The 20658-nt window shown below is 35.2% G+C and overlaps 3 protein-coding genes across 4 annotated transcripts; 2 read left to right on the forward strand and 1 right to left on the reverse strand.

Moving 5' to 3' along the window:
• The first annotated feature begins 1870 nt into the window (after positions 1 to 1870).
• On the forward strand, positions 1871 to 11623 carry LOC108486377 (protein REDUCED CHLOROPLAST COVERAGE 3-like). 2 transcript variants are annotated; one of them, XM_017790410.2, is made up of 23 exons: positions 1871 to 2244; positions 2357 to 2418; positions 2517 to 2609; positions 2687 to 2759; positions 3638 to 3949; positions 5235 to 5299; positions 5567 to 5698; positions 5794 to 5835; positions 5909 to 6424; positions 6515 to 6669; positions 6774 to 7260; positions 7361 to 7423; positions 7517 to 7618; positions 7701 to 8018; positions 8095 to 8187; positions 8270 to 8371; positions 8503 to 8607; positions 8786 to 8919; positions 9086 to 9269; positions 9338 to 9469; positions 9561 to 9673; positions 9757 to 9838; positions 9927 to 11623. In XM_017790410.2, exons 1-23 carry the CDS (start codon positions 2166 to 2168, stop codon positions 11427 to 11429), a joined length of 4947 nt encoding a protein of 1648 aa, XP_017645899.1. In that variant the 5' UTR covers positions 1871 to 2165; the 3' UTR covers positions 11430 to 11623. The 2 variants fall into 2 exon arrangements, with proteins under 2 accessions (XP_017645899.1, XP_052885384.1); XM_053029424.1 differs by having other exon boundaries at positions 2202 to 2244; positions 2499 to 2609.
• A 546-nt stretch (positions 11624 to 12169) lies between these two features.
• On the forward strand, positions 12170 to 13002 carry LOC108486267 (triphosphate tunnel metalloenzyme 3-like). The gene has a single exon (XM_017790230.2). The coding sequence runs from the start codon at positions 12275 to 12277 to the stop codon at positions 12956 to 12958; it is 684 nt and encodes a 227-aa protein (XP_017645719.1). The 5' UTR covers positions 12170 to 12274; the 3' UTR covers positions 12959 to 13002.
• Positions 13003 to 13486: 484 nt separating this feature from the next.
• Positions 13487 to 20633, reverse strand: LOC108486266 (topless-related protein 1-like). Its single transcript, XM_017790228.2, has 27 exons — positions 20283 to 20633; positions 19872 to 20015; positions 19586 to 19765; positions 19380 to 19493; positions 19134 to 19292; positions 18739 to 18916; positions 18543 to 18663; positions 18312 to 18421; positions 18042 to 18207; positions 17830 to 17939; positions 17668 to 17737; positions 17507 to 17580; positions 17317 to 17412; positions 17136 to 17231; positions 16802 to 16929; positions 16453 to 16687; positions 16215 to 16373; positions 15998 to 16099; positions 15714 to 15860; positions 15481 to 15591; positions 15225 to 15404; positions 14973 to 15101; positions 14795 to 14890; positions 14512 to 14700; positions 14268 to 14434; positions 13890 to 14165; positions 13487 to 13736 (listed from the first exon to the last, which is right to left on the reverse strand). The coding sequence occupies exons 2-26, from the start codon at positions 19949 to 19951 to the stop codon at positions 13955 to 13957; spliced, it is 3408 nt and encodes a 1135-aa protein (XP_017645717.1). The 5' UTR covers positions 19952 to 20015; positions 20283 to 20633; the 3' UTR covers positions 13487 to 13736; positions 13890 to 13954.
• Positions 20634 to 20658: the final 25 nt, after the last annotated feature.

Below are 20658 nucleotides of genomic sequence, written 5' to 3' on the forward strand. Positions count from 1 at the left end.
AAAATTATATCAATATCTTTAATGAGGGAATTATTAAAATAAAAATAATTAAAATATCTAATTTTCGATATATGCGTATCCAATGAGGCATTCAACCGTCGAAAACTCGTAGTGGGATGCAAAAACCAAAGGGACCCAAACATCTAATAAAACAAAAACCAAAAAAAAAAAACCAACGAAAGTCTTCCAAGTGGCGTTCTCCAGACCGTTCTTTTCTCTCTTTTTTACCAATTAGTGTTATTATTTTCACTATTTTATATTTTAATAATATTTATAGTATCCAAAATTATTAGATCTTTACCTACCAACTTTTATAGCCAATGGCCAATTGGGTACAATCAAATGAACTGAGAAGAACTTCAAAGAAAAAATAAACACGTGTATGGAAAGGAGGGCAAATTAGTCAATTTATTAATAAAAAGGAGAGGATATAATTTAAATTTAAATTTCAAATTAAATAATAAAAATATATTTTTTAATATTATGTAGGTTCATTTTATTGTTAATGTTTGAGTTTCAAGGTTGCCTCTTTTAACAATATTATTTCTAATGTTTAAACTTAAGTTATTCTTTTAAAAGTGTAATGTGTCTTGCCATTACAACTAATCACTTGTTAGTTATTTCTTTATTTAATTTTAACAATAAGAAGTATAAACATTAATTAGTTTATAACATTATTGCTATATGGGTGAAAATTTTATGTAATAAATTTATAAATTATTAATATAAGATTAAATAGTGGTGAGTGTTTGACCGAATCAAGTGAAAGTTTTTTCAAAGCGAGTAGAATGAAATGAAATTGAGTCGAATCGAGAGAAATTGTTCGAGTTAAATTAAAAAACTAAACATGTCAAATTAAAATATTGTTATATTATAATTAATTCTATTTTAAAGCACCTAAATTTGAAACCATATATATTTAAAATTTTGCAAAATAATAAAAAATAAGATACTTTAATATGATCAACTTGAATAATTAATTAACTTATTTAGGTGTCCAAAATTATTATTTTAGAATATTTTTAAAATTTTATCTGTCTTTATATATTTTTCAGAATTTTATAACCTTTTAAAAATATAAATTTTGAAATTTTTATAAATATTTTGAATTATTTTGTAATTTTTGTTGAGAGTGAGATCAATTTACTCATTTTCAAAGTTGATAGGGACCCAAAGACTATTTACACCAATTTGTTATTCGAATTGTAAAATTCAACTCGACTCGAACTTGAATCTAGTTATTTGAGTTGACTTGAATAATTCGAACAACTCAAATCATTTAACTCGAAATTCATTTTTTTTTTATTTTTTTGAATCAAATCAAGTTTTGCTCACCCTTAAATTAAACGTGGCTTTAGTTGAAATGATAAAATTGAGATATTTAAAATATGGTGTTTACTATTCAAATCTCATAATCTTCATCATATTCACGTAGTTTTCTAGATTTATTAAAATGTAAAAGATATAATTACCCTCAAAATAATACCTTATTATTCTTTAAAAGAATGGATTTTTGGTAAATTTACAACTGAATTGGTGACACCAACTCATTCAACTAGATTATAATACACTCTTAAAATTAAATGCAAGTTTAATTGAAATGAAAAAAAAAATGACTTGGGTTCAAATATTATTATTTTTGTTATGAATATCTATTATTTTAAATTTATCAAATTAAAAAAACCATAAATATTCTTAAAATAATATTTCTTGCTTTTATTAATTTTAATTAAATTTAAAATTTAATTTATGGGTGAAATAATTCAGTCATTCATCTATATATAATATAAATAGGTATAGATATAAAATTTTAATTTTTTAAATTTTAAATTTTATTATTTTTGAAGAGTAAAATAGGGGTTTTAAGCATAAAATGGTCTAAGCCCTAATTGTTCACAACACTAAAAAAAACCTTATATATTCTCTGTTTCAAAACATTTCATCATTCCTCTGCTCAAACACCAATCCCCCTCCCCCTCCCCCAAAAAAAAAAAATGTCAGAGAAAACCATTTCCAGAATTTTCTATCGCTCTTCCCTTTTGCATGCTTACAATCACTGTTTTATCCCAGTAATCAATCAGTAAATAAAACCCAAACTTTGCTTTGGATTTTTTCACCTGCAAATATCAGTGAATCTTTTTTTTTTTTTTAAACTGTTCTTCAAAATGGCCCCAAAATCAAGCAGCAAAAGCAAATCAAACAAAGCTAAACCAGAGAAGAAGAACAAGAAAAAAGAGGAGAAAGGTAAAAAAAAAAACAACCATTTAAGAAAAATCTTAATTAAAAATAATGTTTCTGAATTCAAATACCCTTTTATTTGTTTCTTTTAATTTGATTTTTGTTGTTGTTGTTTCAGTTGTTCCTACTGTTCTTGATATCACTGTCATTACTCCATATGAATCCCAAGTTATACTCAAGGTGCTTTTGCTTTTACCCAGTTTTTATTGCATTTAATTTTTTTTTTAAATCAACATTCAGTTCATCATCTTCATTAATAGGAAACCATTTTCTTGTAGGGTATTTCAACTGATAAGATAGTTGATGTAAAAAGGCTATTGGCTTCTCATGTTGAAACATGCCATTTTACAAACTATTCTTTAACTCATGAGGTATTATTATTATTTTAATCCTCCTTAATTTCTATTTTCTCAATAATGTAATTTCTAATGATTTGCTTCATTGCTAGGTCAAAGGGAAGAGATTGAATGAGAAAGTAGAAGTGGCAACTTTGAAGCCATGTTTGCTCAAAATGGTTGAAGGTAGGGTTCATTTTGTTATTATGTTTTTTTTATATATTTAATTTTTAAGGTTAATTAAGTTTTATTTGGTCAAATATCAATTTTGATACTCTTTTGTTTTATTCTTTGTCTACACACTAATTAATAATCATTGGCAGTTTCGATTATATAAATAATTTAAAATTATATATGATATAAATAATTAAAATTAACAATCGATTAAATTTTAACTTAAAATTTAAATATATTTATCTTTTTATTTAAAGAGTGAGAGATGTAAATAAAAAATAATATAAAAATATGAGAAAATTTTATTACCGTAAAAGGGGACATGCAAATCGAACATGGATCACGTGCAGAAGACGCTGACAAAATATCAGTCATTAATTTTGTAGTCTGCAGCCAAATAGCCAATGACTGATAAACTTGTCGTTTTCCTTGCGTTAACAACCACGGATGCCATTGCCCAGCCTTTTTACCTTTGTAATTACTTTTTCGTTATTTTTAATTAATTTAAGGATAAATTATAAAATTATTTACTTTTATTTGTTTTAGATTATATTTTAATTATTTATGTTTAAAATATTATATTTTAATTATTTATTGTTATCATTTTATTATAAAATAATTATTTTACTATTAAATGCTGTTAACGAAAAATATAATTTACGACAAATAAAAATAATTATTTTTATAATTTATCTTTAATTTAATCTATTAAGAAAAATCTAAAAACAAATCTGACCGTTAAAATTTTCAATTAATTGTGTTTGTTGCTACGTGGATAGTAAAAATTATTTTTTGGAAATGACGAAAACGACACGTTTTACACGAGAAAACATTTTAATTTTAATTTTTTATTTTGTTGGAAAAATTAAACTGCTGCAACGTTGATACAGAGGATTATACCAATGAAGATCAGGCGGTAGCTCACGTGCGGAGACTCCTAGATATTGTAGCGTGCACCACCAGGTTCTCCAAGCCTAAACGAGTACGATCACAATCATCATCGTTGTCATCAGTATCGTCCGATTCAAAATCTAAAATGGTTAACGGCGGGCTCCACCATCGTCCTCGAGAGCCGTCCGATGGAGGTCCTGGAACGGCGTGGATTATGGAGAGCATGGAGATGGCTGCCATTCAGCCTACCCCAAAATTATCGGAATTTTATGATTTCTTTTCCTTCTCTCACCTCTCTCCGCCCATTCTCAGTAAGTGCTTCTTTCTTTCGAGATAGAAAAAATGGACGTATTCACTATTAGTTTTCCGTGATTATTTTCAAATGAAAAAAAATATACTTCTAGCCTAGGGAAATCATAAAAAAATTATTTTTAAAATGCACAGTTTTTGAGAAAGATTTCTTTTATTTTAAATATAATCTTCAAATAAATCTTACCTTTTTTAAAAAAATGTGCTGTTTTTATTAAAAATTTATTTAAATTTTTATTAATTATAAAATTGACTTACTTTCAAAATCATGTACAACAATGAACTTTGATATCGCCGATGCTGCCAAATTAAAGTGTGATTAAATAAAAACATTAAAAAATCTAATCAAATAATTTTCCTTTTAGATTGAATGAAAAAAAGGGGTGACAATATGATAGCTAGCAGCAACCAATTAAATGCTTTTAAATTTTGATTTATTTGCATGCTTAGTGTCTTTTGAAATTAAATTTAAATAACCCTTAAAAATTATATAAAATTTTATTTAAATTAATCAAGGAAAATTCTTAGAAGATATATTTAGGTAATTTAAATAAATTTTTTTATATTTTTAAGTTTATTACTTTTAAAAATAAAAAATAAAAGAGCTTATTTTTATTATTCTTATTTTTTCTAAAGGCTATTTAAATTTAATTTCAAAATGGTATATTCCTAACATGTGCATTTAATTGGGTGCCACCAGAGGTCACTGCATCACTCCTTTTTTTCATCCAATCTAAAAATATAATTGTTTCGTCAAGTTTTTGAATGTTTTATATAATTAAACTTCAGTTTATTACCGCTAATGGCAATGGCGGCACCCAATTTTTTTTTTAAAAACCAACCAACGATTGACTCATTACGAGGGGTGGTGTCGCCAATGGCAACGGCGGCACTAAGGTTTACTGTTCAAAATAGATCACTTTCGTACATGATTTTGTAAATGAGTCATTTTTATAAATAATTAATTTATTTGAGTTATTTCTGAAAAAAAAGTCGATTTAATCTAATGCCCGCCACTAAGTCATGTGATTCCATTAATAGCAAAATTATGATGCAGAGGCTAGAATGATAGCTTTTCAAATGTACAGGACTAAAATGTTCATTTTAATAGTGAAGAGACAAAAATGAACTTTATAATATGGTACAATTCTTTTAGTAAACATTAACAAAATTTGTTAAATAATTTTAATGCGATAACCGTCTTTTCCATTGATGTAATATGATGAAATAAAAGGTATGCATCTTAAAACATGATAAACTTTATAATATGGTACGTTGGTTTTGCAGATTTGAGGAAATGTGAGCCCAAGGATGTTGAAGGGAGGCATGAAGGTGACTATTTCATAATGCAGGTACTATCTCACTTTACATGTTAGTAACTCTTCTTAATGGTACCAATGTATTCCACCGGGAGGATTTGAGCTTGAACCTTGGAGATAATATTGCTTGGTGAAGCAACCATGAACCCCGAAATTATTAGTCCCTATGTACCCTAAAATGGGTTTAGGGTGGACATTTGAATGATGATGTTGTTCTTGTTGTATCGACCGGCTTTTCGTTCCAGTATGCTGTTTGGTTTTTGCTAATTTTCATGTTTAACATGCAATGTGTTTGTGCAGATAAAAATCTGCAATGGGAAGCAAATACAGGTAGTTGCATCAGTAAAAGGGTTTTATACTGTGGGAAAGCATTTTTTCATGAGCCACTCTTTGTTAGATCTTTTGCAAAATCTAAGCCAAGCCTTTGCTGATGTGAGTACTGTTTTTATCTTTGATTAATAACCTTCCATGGCTTCTATGTTGATTCGGGTTGATTTTTTATTAGTTCGCTCTTGTGCTTGATGCAGGCATATGAATCCCTTATGAAAGCTTTCATAGAACACAATAAGGTGACCTTTTTCTCTATTTCCGTTATAGGTTATTTTTACAAAAACTTTGTTAACTCTTTTTTTTTGCTTCCAGTTCGGCAATCTTCCATATGGATTTCGTGCAAATACATGGCTTGTTCCTCCCCTTGTTGCCAACTCTCCATCAACCTTCCTTTCTTTTCCGTTGGAAGATGAGCAATGGGGTGGTAATGGTGGAGGCCAGGGAAGAAATGGTGAATATGATCTTCAACCGTGGGCTACGGATTTTGCAATATTGGCTAACCTTCCTTGCAAAACCGAAGAGGAGAGGGTAGTTCGTGATCGCAAGGCCTTTTTGCTTCATAGTCGATTTGTTGATGTCTCGATCTTTAAAGCTGTTGCAACAATACAACATGTTACGAATAACAGGTCAATTGTGAAAGGCACTGTAAATAGCCATCCTGACGCAGTTCTTCATGAGGACCGTATAGGTGACTTGTCCATTACGGTAAAACAAGAATCAGCGGATGTAAAGGTTGCTGGTCATCATTCATTTGGCATGACTGCTAATGAAGTTGCTCAAAGGAATTTACTTAAAGGGATATCTGCAGACGAGAGTGCGGTTTTTCATGTAAGTCCAAATCCGAGTTCAATTCATCTTTCCTGATTTCCTGTAGTTTGCCAATCTTTTTCACTAAGCAAAGTAGTAACCATCTCACAGGATATTTCCTCGATGGGCACTGTCATTGTTAGACATTGTGGCTACATTGCAATCGTAAAGGTTGTTGGTGAAGTGAAGAACGAACTGCACAGTGCTCGGGATATTGACATTGATGATCAACCAGACGGAGGAGCTAATGCTCTTAACATCAACAGGTCTGGACTTGTCAGCTGATGCTCTCATTTCTATTTCACATTTATATAGCACACACATGCAAGTTGGGTCCTGTAACCGATATGGGGTGTTTAATTTATTTCAGCTTAAGGGTTTTACTTCACAAGTCAGGCGCTAAAGAATCGAGTGGAGGCCAATCACATCAACTCAACTCAAATGATTCCGAACCTTCTAGATGCCTTGTTCGGCAAGTAGTTAAAGAGAGCTTGACCAAACTAGAGGAGAACTCGATTGTTCCTGAAAGGTCTATTAGATTAGAACTCGGTTCTTGTTGGTTGCAATATCTACAAAAACAGGAAACTTCGACTGATACTACTTCAAACGGACTTGGTTGTGATCATGAGGCTGAACCGGCTGTGAAAGGTCTTGGAAAGCATTTTAAATGCTTAAAGAAAAGGGATAAAAAACCAAGTAGCAGCGGTAGCAAAGTTGACAAGGAAGAAAATGATGGTGAGCCATGCAGTATGAATCAAAGCATTGGTGTGTCCAGAAATCAGATGGAACTGAAGAACCTTATTTCCGAAGAAGCTTTCTCACGGCTTGAAGAAAGTCGAACCGGTCTTCACTTAAAGGTTTCCTTGTCACTGTTTCATGTTTTTTCTCAAAAATTTTGGCATAGATTTACTACTATTGTACTGATCTCACTCTTTTAAGCTTGCTTTTGTGCTACAGTCAGTCAATGAGCTTATTAAGATGGCGTACAAGTACTATGATGACGTTGCCTTACCAAAGCTGGTACTATTCAATAGCCAAAGCCATTATCTTTCAAAATGTTCTTTTTTTAAGCTTTATGCGCAGTTCATGAACCGACTCTCAATACTTTATTAGGTAACAGACTTTGGATCACTCGAACTTTCACCCACCGATGGTCGTTCCCTGACTGACTTTATGCATCTAAGGGGACTAAAAATGCAGTCTTTGGGTCGTGTGGTGAGGAATATCTCTCTATGAAATGGTATAAGTCAGACCATTTCGTGTTTGTTGACTCTGATGTTATTATTGTACAAGTCAGGTTGAACTTGCTGAGAAGCTGCCTCACATACAATCACTTTGCATACATGAGATGGTTACTCGAGCTTTCAAACACGTACTCAAAGCAGTCGTTGCATCTGTTGACAAATTCGAGGACTTACCTGCAGCTATAGCTTCATCCCTAAATTTCTTACTCGGAAATAATGGATCAGAAGATAATGCTGAAAATGCAAATGATGACTATTTGCTAAAATTGAGGTGGTTAAAAAGGTTTCTTTCTGCAAAATTTGGTTGGAAACTACGAGATGAATTCCGGCATTTGAGAAAACTATCCATTCTTCGAGAACTTTGCCATAAGGTACTATCTGTTGTCAACTGCTTAAGCTGCTAAGTGCATCAGACAGCTGAGATTTACCGATATTTCTTTTCTGCAGGTTGGTCTAGAGTTGGTTCCTAAAGACTATGACATGGAATGCAAAGAACCTTTCAAAGGTTGCAATATTATTAGCATTTATCCTGTTTGTAAGGTGGATATCTATGTTACTATCTCATTGAACCAGCTTGCTATCAATTTAAACATAACTAGACTTTGCCTTTAATGATTTACAGCATATAGTATGCGCTTCTGCCGATGGCAGAACATTGTTAGAGTCATCCAAGGCGGCTCTTGACAAAGGAAAACTAGAGGATGCGGTTAATTATGGGACAAAGGTATTTCCCATTTTGATTTATAGTTCAAATTCACATCTATTTATGTCCTATATTCGGTGAATGAGAAGGGATGCAATGTTACTAAATAGGACTTCCATTGGTCTCATTTTATGTTTTACTTGCTTTTGAAGGCATTAGCAAAGATGATAGCTGTATGTGGTCCTTACCATCGAACTACTGCGAGTGCTTACAGTCTTCTTGCTGTGGTTCTCTACCATACTGGTGATTTCAATCAGGTATCTGAACATTCTGCTATTTATCAGCTTAAGATGTGCGAAACTGATTCACTTTTAGTTTAGTCTCCTCTTACAGAGATATAAAAGAAAAAGGACAGCTAATGTTCTCCGAGTATCATTTATACGTTCCTCTACTAGTACCATTGAAAAGTAATCTAAACCGTTTCGTCTTGTTTAGGCAACTATATATCAACAGAAAGCTTTGGATATTAATGAGAGGGAGCTCGGTCTTGATCATCCAGACACGGCGAAAAGCTATGGGGATCTTGCTGTATATTATTATCAGCTTCAACACTTTGAAATGGCTTTGAAGTGAGTCTTGAGTGCCAAAATGCTCATTTTCTGCTTTCATTTTATAACTCTTGCAATTTTCCTCTCGAGTACCTTCTTTGCTTGATGACAGTTCACTCGAATGCATCTTGTCTTTTTTCTTTGCCTTTCTATTTGCTCTCTTGATGAAATTAATGCGTCTTGGCAGATATGTAAACCGTTCTTTATTCCTTCTCCATTTTACTTGCGGATTATCTCACCCAAATACCGCCGCAACATATATAAATGTGGCTATGATGGAAGAAGGCATGGGAAATGTTCATGTGGCTCTCAGGTATTTGCATGAAGCTCTGAAGTGCAACCAGAGACTACTAGGAGCGGATCACATACAGGTCAGTCTCTCTCCAACTGTATGCATATGTTCATCTATGTCTAGTTTTCTAATCGCCTCTCATAACAGACGGCTGCAAGCTATCATGCCATTGCCATTGCTCTTTCATTGATGGAGGCATATTCTTTAAGCGTGCAACATGAACAAACTACATTCAAAATACTTCAAGCAAAACTCGGACAAGATGACCTTCGTACACAGGTAAATACCTCAGCCACAACCGTCCATACCTTCATGCACCTTTGTCCATTCTGTTCGATATGGGGTTTAAGAACTGTGTTCTGCCTTGCAGGACTCCGCTGCTTGGATCGAATACTTTGAATCAAAAGCTTTAGAACAGCAAGAAGCTGCACGAAATGGAACTCCGAAGCCAGATGCTTCAATTGCAAGCAAGGGTCATCTTAGGTACTAACACAGTGTCCCTGAATTAGTAATTCAATTATATCATTATTTCTTGCAGCACTAAAACCTGTGACCGTTTGTTGCAGTGTGTCCGACCTGCTCGATTACATTAGTCCCGATCAAGTTTCTAAAGGAACTGATGTACAGAAGAAGCCGCTGCGTGCCAAGGTACTACAGATTAGTACAGAAATTTTGTATCTCATCCTTCTTTGCCTGAATCAACATTTAACAGTGACATTTCTTAAAAACTTGGCAGGTGTTACAGACTAGTGACAAAACCCATGACGCATGTCACAACTTTGTAACAGATAGTTCTGTGTTCAATGCTGTCTCGGAGAAAAGTATCAGTACTGCAGATATTAATGAAAGAGGAATGGTGAGTTCTATTTGTCTTGAAGAGCCAAAGAAAACTAATGATGTCACTAGAGTTGAGCCAATGGTTACAAGTGAAGTTTTCGAAGAGACAACTTCGGATGAAGGGTGGCAAGAAGCCAATTCGAAAGGACGGTCGGGAAATGCCGTCGGAAGGAAGTCTCGAAGGAAGAGAACTGCCCTTGCAAATGTTAGAGTGAGTGGCTCTAGGCGAGAAACTATTTTGCCAGTGAGAAAAAATTCCTCTAAGAACATCGTAAAGGAGGTAGTTCCGGTGAAGCAATTGATGTCCCATAACTCAAACCCCGGAGGGAATTCTGTTAGTTTACAAGGTTCTGTTTCCAAAGGTTCCTTGTCTTCAGCAAATCTCAGTGCCATTGCTTCGAAATGTCTTTCTTACAAAGAAGTAGCTGTAGCACCTCCAGGTACAGTTCTGAAGCCATTACATGAGGGGGAAACTGAACATCAGGCGTGCACCATCCGAACTGAGACTACAAAATCGGAGGATGGAGACCATATGTCTGTTATTGATAACGTTGTAGATAATGATGATGATGAAACTGAAGGAACTCATGATAGCGAAAATCAATCAGAAGAATCTGCTCCTGAACTTGATAACGTTTCTTCCGAGCCTGCAACCAAGGAGGATGGAAGCAATATCTCTGTTGCTAATAACATTGCAGATGACAGTGAAAATCGATCAGAAGAAGCTGCTCCTGAACTCGATAAGGTTTCTTCTGAGCCTGCAAACATGGAGGACAGAAACAGTATCTCTGTTGTTCATAATGTTGCACATGATGACAATCGTGAAGAAACGGTTCCTGAACATGATAAGGTTTCGTATGTAAATACTGAAAAGTCTGTAGAAACAAAGGGTAGTAAGCTATCAGCATTAGCGGAACCGTTCAATCCCGGAGCACTCTACATTGCTGTTACAAGTGTTTATGATGTAACAGCCTGTCAAGCTATGCTTGCTGAGCCTGTTATTGAACCTGCAGTTGCAGCTCGAGTTCGTTGCGGACCGATGTTCCCATTATATCACGGAAACAACCATTCTTACAACATGAAACAAGGCTTTCCGAGATACCAAACTCTCGAACAAACTGAGTTCCGACCTCCGCGAGTTATGAACCCTCATGCACTCGAGTTTGTACCTACAACTGAGCCAGCAACAGAAGCAAAAGCTCTCCATGGGAATGAAGGACATGACGTGGCATCTCAATCCAGCACCTGTGAACAACCAAAAACATCAGATGTAAATATAAAGAAAACCCGGGACGGTGAAGGATTTACGGTTGTGACGAAGCGAAGAAGGAAGAGGCAGCAGTTTATGAATGGAGTAAGTAATGGACCATACAATCATCATCATCAATCAATATGTGCTTAGGTTATATAATGCCCATATTTCAGTAAGCAGGATACGAGGGAAAAGCAATTTGCACATATGTTTTAGTGAAAAGCTGGGTTTTAATTTCTACGTTTAATTTGCAGATGAGGTTGTTCTGTAGCTAAATAATATATGTAAATTGCTTCTCTTTGTTTACAGATTTTGTTTTATTAATAAAAAGTGACATTTGATAACACGAAGCCTCTTTATTTAAAATCGAATTGTATTTTGTTTTTTTGTTTTTTATTAATAAAAAATAATTTTGATACAAGATGGGTCACTAACGAGTTATTTCATTTTTAATGGAACTTTTCTTTTCGATTTGTCAATTTTTTTAATATAACTCAATCAAACTAAGATTTTTATAATTAGATTGATGATCGAAACAATCAAATCATCAGTTTATCAACTGGTTTAACTGATTTAATTAAAAAATTAAAAATTCGGTTCCATACCCAATTCAACTAATTTTTTAACCACTTCTCTCAATTCAATCGGTTTAATGCCATTATTCAAATTGGTACCTCTATTAGCTCTCAATCTAACTAGTCCGATCAACCAAACATTATTGAACCAAACACTAGCACCAAAGATGTGAAATCAACATCCGAAGAAAGAGGTTAAATCGATTTACTTGTGAACCGATATAAAACGATCAGCCTGGACTATTTATTTAACCGAACCGACCAAAGTTAATGAAAAGAATTGGACCGGAACGGCTGTTGTAATTAGCACAAGGGTGGGATTGGTTCATTTTTAGCATCTTATCCGCTAATGTTGGAGGTTGAGGTGAAAATTAAACCCTATCATGATGATTTGATTCAGATTCAGCCACCTGCAAACAAATGTTGAAAAGGTTGTTCCCAACAACAAAATTAATCAAATCAAAGCCACCCCATTTCACTAAAATCCCCACCCAAATGGAAGTTGAAGTAAAGCTTCGTCTCCCCAATTCCCAATCCCACCAAAAGCTCTCAAATTTCCTTTCCCCATTCCACACCACCACTTTAATTCAAGAAAACATCTTCTTCGACACCCCAACCACCACCCTCGCCGTCTCGAACGCCGCCCTCCGTCTCCGTTTCTACAACCTCGACTCTTACGCCGTCCTTTCACTCAAATCCAAGCCTGAACTCACTCAAGGCATTAGTCGAGTCGAAGAACATGAAGAACCCATCGACCCATCATTGGCTCGGTCTTTTTTGACTGACCCGAATGGGTTGTTGGGCTTATCAAACAAATCCCGGATAATGGAAAAGGTAAAAGGTGAATTTGGGGTTGATGAATTGATTTGTTTGGGAGGGTTTAAGAATGTGAGAGGGGTTTATGATTGGAAAGGATTGAAATTGGAAATTGATGAAACTGTGTATGATTTTGGTGTGTGTTATGAGATTGAATGTGAAAGTAAAGAGCCTGAACGTGATAAGGAATTGATTGAAGGGCTTTTGATGGAAAATGGGATTGATTTTGTTTACTCTGATATTAATAAGTTTGGTGTTTTTATGTCTGGGAAGTTGCCCTCAAAATAAATTATGCATTCTTGTTAATAAAATATGTTGTTTTTAATCATAAATTTTGAGAATTTCTGCTCTTTTGTACCCATTTTACTTTTTTTGTTCATATCAGAGAGAGTTGGATTTTGATTTTAGCATGTTTAAATTCCTATTAGTTCTTGTGTTTTTATGTTTTGTGTTATTTGTATCTTGACTAAATTAATAATCGATAATTTATTAATTAATTTTTAATAAATAATCTATAAATTGACATGATATCATTCCTATTCCTATTATATTTGTTGCATCAAATTTTAAAATAATAAAATTTAATTTAACAATGAAAAACTAATATAAAATTTATCCTTTCATTGACATTGATGTGCTTGAATTACTTGCACAATTTGCAATTCACTCCTTGTAGGTTCTAATTAGACTTGATGAACATTGCTTTGGTTTTTGGCTCTTGCTCCATATGCCATGTAAACAGCATCATAGGATTATTTAAAGATACAAGTATATACGTCCATCAGTTAAAGTTGATGACAGAGAAAGAAGAAAAGGTTTCTGAAAGAAGAAAATGTAAATTTGATACATAAAAAGAACATTCTGATTTATGAGAAAAAAAAGGGGGGGTAATATATGAAGATAAAACAACTACAATAGAACAGAAAATCATTCCTCTTTTTAAACATAATTTTTCCCTTCAAAAAAAGGGCATAAGAAAACACTACTATGCCATTTACCTTAAAGACATTGTATCTCACAAAATATGTTAAAAATCTACATCTTGGCATCATCTTTCATTGTCAAGCTGCAAAAATTTTAGTTGGAACAAAGATTGGTTAAAAATAACAAACCAGAAAATATAACTTGAATTCAAATTTTATATCAACCGGACACCTGCTTGCTGTTCTAACCCGAATTGAGTTATAATTCAAAATGGAATGACTCTGGAAAAGCATACCTAAATTAGGGAGGGGCATGCAAGCCAATCATATAAAAGAATTTGTGCTTTTGTCAACCATTTTATCATCTCTGGGCTTGTTCTGATCCTGGAGCTCCAACTGAAGGTGTTGCTGTCATACTGCTCGTTGAACCGTTTTCAACGGGTGGAGGCACACCCCATTTGTTTTCGGATTCAAGGGGCTCAAAGACATGAACCCCACCATCTGAGAGTCCCAATGCAAATTCGTTTGGCTCGGATGGATGTGCAGCGATTACAAGTGGGTGAACATTGGAACTGTGACGTAAGAGGGAAAAAGAATAGAGATAGCAATTAGAATGCATAATCCTCTTCCAACTAGGAATTGATACCTCGAGTCAAAAAGATCTGGCAAAATACCTGATGTTAGTTGGAAGATAAGCAGAAGGGTTTATACGACAACGTAATCTGAGGTTTGCAGCAGTAAACACACAAACAGATGCATCGAGAAAGCTGGCATATACCAGTTGGCTATCACATGAGAACGTTGCATGCGTTATAGGAGCAGAAGAATCACGTGGGACCCACTAAACAAGAGAAAACTAACATTAGAACATGGTAAAGATAATGTTGTTTCGTAACAAATCAAACAAGATAAACTTACCTGTTTCATGCAGTCTAGCTTCGTTGTTTCATATATGGCAAGCTGAGTCTCATGTACAACAAGAAAATGTATCTGGTCTTGATGGAATTGTACACGTGTGTCTGACAGTGCTGTTGGTGTCCTCCCCGCTGGAACCTGCAGGAATCTAGCCTTCTGCTTTTCCCATCCATCGGTGTTCCACACACAAAGCTGGAGAAAAAATGGTAAAATGATCAATGAACTGAGAGCAATTAAGTTTTTCGCTTTGCAAACTATTTGCAGTATTAGACAAGGCTTAGAATACCTGAGAATCGGCTCCTGATGAGACGAGCACACTCAGTACATGCGAGAAGGCAAGGCCAGTTATTCTTTTGGAGTGACCTTTAAGTTTACTCTTCACCTGGATGATGAAAACGGTAAATAAATGAGTGATACTTAAAACACGAGTTGCATAAATGATTCTCCACAAGATGTAATCATACCTCATCCACACGGACATTATATATCTGAATTGTTGAGTCGTCCATGCCTATAGCAATAATATTATTATCTTGTGGGTGGAATGCAAGGAAGGTCGCTGCTGGTGGTGGTGGCATGAAAGTTGCCATCGTCTGTAAGTGTCCGCAGAAACATCAATGTCTAAATATCCAAATTATCGACAAATGGTGCAGAGACAGTAAAAATGGGATGTAAAAATCGAAAAAAGAAAAGTTATTTCAGCATTAATGAGTTACCTTAAACGTCATCATATTAAACAAGGAAATCTTTCCTCCAGATGCTGACATTACATAAGAGTCATTCTTCGACAAAGCAAAACACGGTACAGCCTCTTCGGGATTTGTATCAGCAACATCATTGGTCATAAGAATGCCACTTGATGGTTGCCACAACTGAGGTGCTACACTGGCAGTTGCCTACATAATGCAAGCAACGATATAAGATTTTGGAACAAGTCATTTCGAAGTATACTTTTATTATGGAAAAGGTTACCTTGCCATTTGAGTTACGATCGCTACGCTGCCACTTCCAAAGCAAGTGAATAGCATTTGATGCTAATGCCAATATAGCATTACCTGAATTTGTGAAGATTAACCTTGATATCTGCAATAATCACAGAGAAAGCTGATAAGATAGGGAACGAATAAAAGAGATTATTGGCAAAACATCATCAAATAGTAAGCCTACAATCCTAGAATTGTAGAAGTATGAGAAATTTTCTGTACCTTGGTCACCCTCAAGTTTTCAGGAAGCCTCAAGGATCGACACTGAGATGGTTCATTGATTTCAGTGAGCTTCCAAATCTTTGATTTATCGCTGGATTCTTCTGTTATTCGAGGTTTCACATCCCCTAAACTCCGAGCATCTCCATTCTGAAAAAGACATAGCACACGAACCATATAAGTCATGCATTCAAGCTCCACTACTAAACGGAGAAACAATGACACAACTATAACAACAAAACAGTATTGAACTGCGGGGGTAAAAGTGAACGTTCTATCAGACGGACCATTCCAGCAATAGCAACACTTCTATCTGCAAGTCCAGCACTAGTAGCGGCTGCGGCAGCTGCTGCTGCTGCTGCTGCAGCTGAGATTGGATTTATTGTAGGCTTAAAAAAAAAAAAAAAAAAAAAAAGAATGTAAGAGAAAATTTGACAAACATATGAAACCAGTAATTGCAAATTCTAATGCAACTAAAAAATTTAAACGAAATAATAATACTACCTTCGGGGCTTCAGCTGTTCTCAAGGCATCGTAAGAAAGATTCTCCAAAGTGCGCAACAATCGCATACCATCTGAATTTGCCAAAATCTTAATCCCGTTATCATTGGTGGAAACAGCCAAGAGGGAGCCATCCTTGTTGAAGCGGATACGTGGACTCGCCTAGGAATTAGCATAAACAACGTAAGCAGCTACCATCATTAAAATAGCACAAAACTTAACTTTAACATAATGAACTTACTGGAAGTCCTCCATCAGCATCGAAACTGGTCAAAGGTTGAATATTGTCCATATCCCAGAATTTGATAGAGAAATCGTCACCAGCAGCCAAATACTTGTTCTTAGTTGTGTCAAATTGTACAACACCTAAAGAACGTTTGCGGAACCCTTGATAAGTTCGCTTCACAGCTCCTTCACTTTCATTCCATTCAACGATAAATGACTCCCCGTCTTTACTGGTGCCACAGGAAAAGAGCCTACAATACCAGCCATCAAATCAAAAAAAGCCCATATGAGGCAAAACCTCCTTTATCCTGATATTTTTTGACAATTACTGCAAGATACATGAGTTATAGTGCAAGCAAACTAACCTTGTACCATCAGCACTGTAGGCCATGGTTGTGCACCAACGACCAGGAGCTTCATAGTCAACCCTTGATCCCATATTATCATATAACCATGCCTTTATCTTTCCATCGACAGCTGTTGAAAAGATAAACTGAGGCAGAAAAAGTCAAAAGGAAGCACATCAGGAAGAAGAATGAACACAAGCACATCCTCCTAGGCCATAGCTACGTTGCTCTAACCGTACTCATGTTGTATACATACCTTACCTGACTACACTCACGCCCAACTCCAAGCAACATAGGGCCATAGTACAGTAAAGAATGTAAGACACCTAAAGTGATAAAGCAGTATCCTTACCTGAATGTTTTCTTTATAGTGAGGGCAGACAGAATAAACAGGAGCCTCGTGACCTTCAAAGGTATACTGCTTTGTACCATTAGAAGCATCCCACACCTAAAATTACACAAAGAAATTAGCAACGGCAAGCACTTTTTTTCTTCAATAATAATAACCAACCATGTGCAATGATAAAACCAACCTTAATTGTCTTGTCATCACCGCACGTTATTACACAAAGTAGCTTATTTGGATGAGAGAATGCAATATCATTTACGCCCCCAACATGAGCATCAATCTAGACCGGAAATTTCATTATGATTTCAGTCAGGCAAAAACTCAGCAAGAGGACTAGAAAAAAAAAATCCAACGGAACCAGGCATAATATATACCTCGAGATGCTGCCGAACCTCATCACCACCATGATAAGAATATATTTGCACAATGTGCCTCGAGTAAGCAACTCCTGTTTTCCGAACAGGTAAAACATGTCAATCAATGTTCCCACTTAACTTCTATATACATACGCGTATCTCTAATGGTTTCTACTCACCAAATAAAGAACCATCAGGGCTCCAAATTACACGGTTTACAGAGACGGCAGGATCTTTGACTAGAGCAGCCTGAATTTAGGTAGATAAGTGCTGTTTATAATATGTCTAAATAAAAATGGAGCTAACGAGTGCGCTAAACAACAGGTGGCGGTAGCACAAACCTGAAGGGGCATGGAACAAGCAGTAAGATCCCAAACTTTAAAGTTTTTCAAAACCAGCCGCTCTCGAGAGCCAGCTTCCCACAATGCTATGTCCCCAACATTGGTACCAACTGGTTTGTTATATTCAGAATACACAAAGGTATAATCAACAGCTGGCCAACAACAGAGAACCAAGAGCAACTATAATAAAATAAGGCCGGTACATAGCATACCTAGAAGTAGAGTCTGTTGAACAGGATGGAAATCCATGCTCATAGGAGATGAACCCTGGTTCAGCATTCTTGCAACAGCTCTTGGCAGATCATCAGGTGCACTGAAAGCCTGACTGTGACCATGGCCCTGAAACGGTACTGGCATCACATTGACGGGAAGATTTACCTGCACAAAGTGAGCAAAGATCACTTGAGTAACATGAGAAGAAAGAAACACGATCACACCCAGAGTCCATATCAAATAAGTCAATTAAAGTAAAACCGGAGTACCTCATCAGATATCCCCATGGGCCTTGTCCTTTTGGAAACATGATCAGAGTCTCCAGATGGGTAGTCTACTGATGGATTAGTTGGAGGGGTCCTCGGGTGCTTCAATGCAGCTATAAGAAATAACGAAACATGCATAAAGTTAAAAGGAAAATACGCGGATGCCAGCATTACGCTAAAAATGAAACATGAAGAAGTGATTACAGAAGAAAAAATCGAAAAAGAAAAAACTACCGGGTATTGAAGCGCCAAGACCAATAGCTCCACCAGAAACAGCAGGATGAGTTACAGTAGAAGGATTTGACATCCAACCAGCAAGGGGTGCCGGAACTTGTGCAGGTGTAGGTTGAAAAGGCTGAAGACATCAACAGAGAATGTTAAGGATAATGAAACAGATTATAGGATAGTAATGGTAAAGCTCGATACCCACCCCATGAGCCCCTAGAGGAGGAAAACCTCCGGCTTTTGGCAAGGATCCAAGAAGTGGATTGTTTGCGGGAGATGGTGCTCGTGCACCATTTGGCTGTCCACATGAGTGGTCCACAAAGAGAGTTTTAATATCCGGATTTGGCCTTGGGTTTTTACAAAGTTGATGTTGCCAATTCAAACTGTGATTACACAAGAAATCAGTTTTCCCTTAAAGCCACAACTAGAAACACATCGGTGCCAGTAAGAACACGGGAACAATACCATGCCTGCTTGCGAGTTCATTGCATAAACAAAATGTTCATCGGAAACTAAAACATGCCACCCATCTCACTCCTATCTCCTCAAAGCAGCTAATACATCGATGATAAAGAACCAACAATAGAAGAAAAAAATTACCTTTGATTAATGAGGGTGCGTAACCTCGAATTTTTAAGGTTAGGGAACTGCAACTTGTCACGGAATAAAGGATTCGCTTCAATAAGCTTCTTGAGTTCAACTAACATGATTGCTCTAGCTGATTTTGTATCCCCATACTTTGATAACTGTTCATTCTCTCTGTTACAAAAGTTATACATTCTTCAATACTTTCACAATTACCCATTCTCGATCAAGACTCAAACAAATTAAACACAACCCGCATACCTGAAATTCTCCAATGTCAAAAGCTGAGTGATTTCCTTGAAAAGTTCCTCATTGAATGTAGCAAAAACTTTCAAATCCTTTACTAATATCTCCACAGCTTTCGACCGGTCATGCCTAAATAATATTCAAACATTCAGAAATTTTCACAAACTTCCGATGATTAACAAATACGAATGGAAAAATCGAAAGTATGCAAAAAAGCTTACTTATCCAATGCTTCAAGGTACTTCTGCTTTCTAATCTCGAAAAAGATTTTCATCGAATACCGATTATCATCAACCTTGGTGAAACCAGACAAGTATTTCTCAACTTCATCCCAATTTCCATTATGTACCTCATCCTCAAAATATTTCATATTAAAGAAAAACCCAGATTCCTGCTCAAGCCTATTTAAATTCAAAGTAATAATCACATTTTAAATTTTATCAGTTAACAGCAAAATACTAATTAAAATCAAATGCCATTTAATTTTCAAAAAAAAAAAAAACTTACTTGTGAACAGTCTCTTTAAACTTTTCCTCATCTAGAAACTGTAAGATCAAGAACACAAGCTCTCTACTGAGAGACGACATCGTATCCACCTCCAACTTCAGTTCCCAACGATGAAATAAAAATCACCAAATAAAAACACTAGATCTGCAAGAATATTCCCAGAATTTTTTTTTAAAAAATCAGCTCAAAATACCTTAAAATCCAAATAAAGAACCCCAAAAAGATCGTTCAACCATCTTCAAATGAGGAAGAAAAACAAAGGTAAATTAGGGGGGTTTTTTTTCGATCAAAGAAGGGGAAAAACAACTTTATACCATAAAAATAAAGCAAAATACAAAAAAAAAAAACCTACATATCGTAAAGAAAGAGATTCTTAAACACAAAAACAGGAAATATTCGTTAGAAGCTTACCGTCTGAGATCGATTTTCATACAAGAAAGAAGAAGCTTCCTCTTCCCAGAGATTTTTATATAAAAAAAAAACTTTTTTTTCTCTCTAAAAATAAGAAAAATATTTATAAAAAAATAACCCCAAGGTAGCCAGAGATTCTCTTTCTCTCTCTAGGAAAAAAATTATTTAAATTCCTTTTTATATAAAACCCAACCTAAAACCTTACAGAAATGGTGAATTTTATAGGAAAGAGGAGACGGATAAAGAAGATGATAAGTACGTGTTCTTATCAAACACAGCTTATTACAAAAAGATAACCTCTTATGATACGTGCACGTAGTTATTCATACGTACAGTAAAATGATAGCCCCTATTTAGCCGGCTAAACCCTGTCGAG

The sequence above is a fragment of the Gossypium arboreum genome, chromosome 6, assembly GCF_025698485.1.
Source record: "Gossypium arboreum isolate Shixiya-1 chromosome 6, ASM2569848v2, whole genome shotgun sequence".
Taxonomy (NCBI): Eukaryota; Viridiplantae; Streptophyta; class Magnoliopsida; order Malvales; family Malvaceae; genus Gossypium; species Gossypium arboreum.

What these genes read in the sequence shown, in the direction of transcription:
- LOC108486377 (XM_017790410.2), top strand. Translation starts at nt 2,166, where the DNA reads ATGGCCCCAAAATCAAGCAGCAAAAGCAAATCAAACAAAGCTAAACCA. An exon ending in TAAGCCAAGCCTTTGCTGAT is followed by an intron (nt 5,699 to 5,793) that starts GTGAGTACTGTT and finishes TGCTTGATGCAG; the next exon opens with GCATATGAATCCCTTATGAA. An exon ending in GCAAGCAAGGGTCATCTTAG is followed by an intron (nt 9,674 to 9,756) that starts GTACTAACACAG and finishes CGTTTGTTGCAG; the next exon opens with TGTGTCCGACCTGCTCGATT.
- LOC108486266 (XM_017790228.2), bottom strand. Translation starts at nt 19,951, where the DNA reads ATGTCGTCTCTCAGTAGAGAGCTTGTGTTCTTGATCTTACAGTTTCTA. An exon ending in ACTATAAAGAAAACATTCAG is followed by an intron (nt 16,930 to 17,135) that starts GTAAGGATACTG and finishes TTTCTGCCTCAG; the next exon opens with TTTATCTTTTCAACAGCTGT. An exon ending in GAACAGCTGAAGCCCCGAAG is followed by an intron (nt 16,100 to 16,214) that starts GTAGTATTATTA and finishes TTTTTTTTTAAG; the next exon opens with CCTACAATAAATCCAATCTC.
- LOC108486267 (XM_017790230.2), top strand. Translation starts at nt 12,275, where the DNA reads ATGTTGAAAAGGTTGTTCCCAACAACAAAATTAATCAAATCAAAGCCA.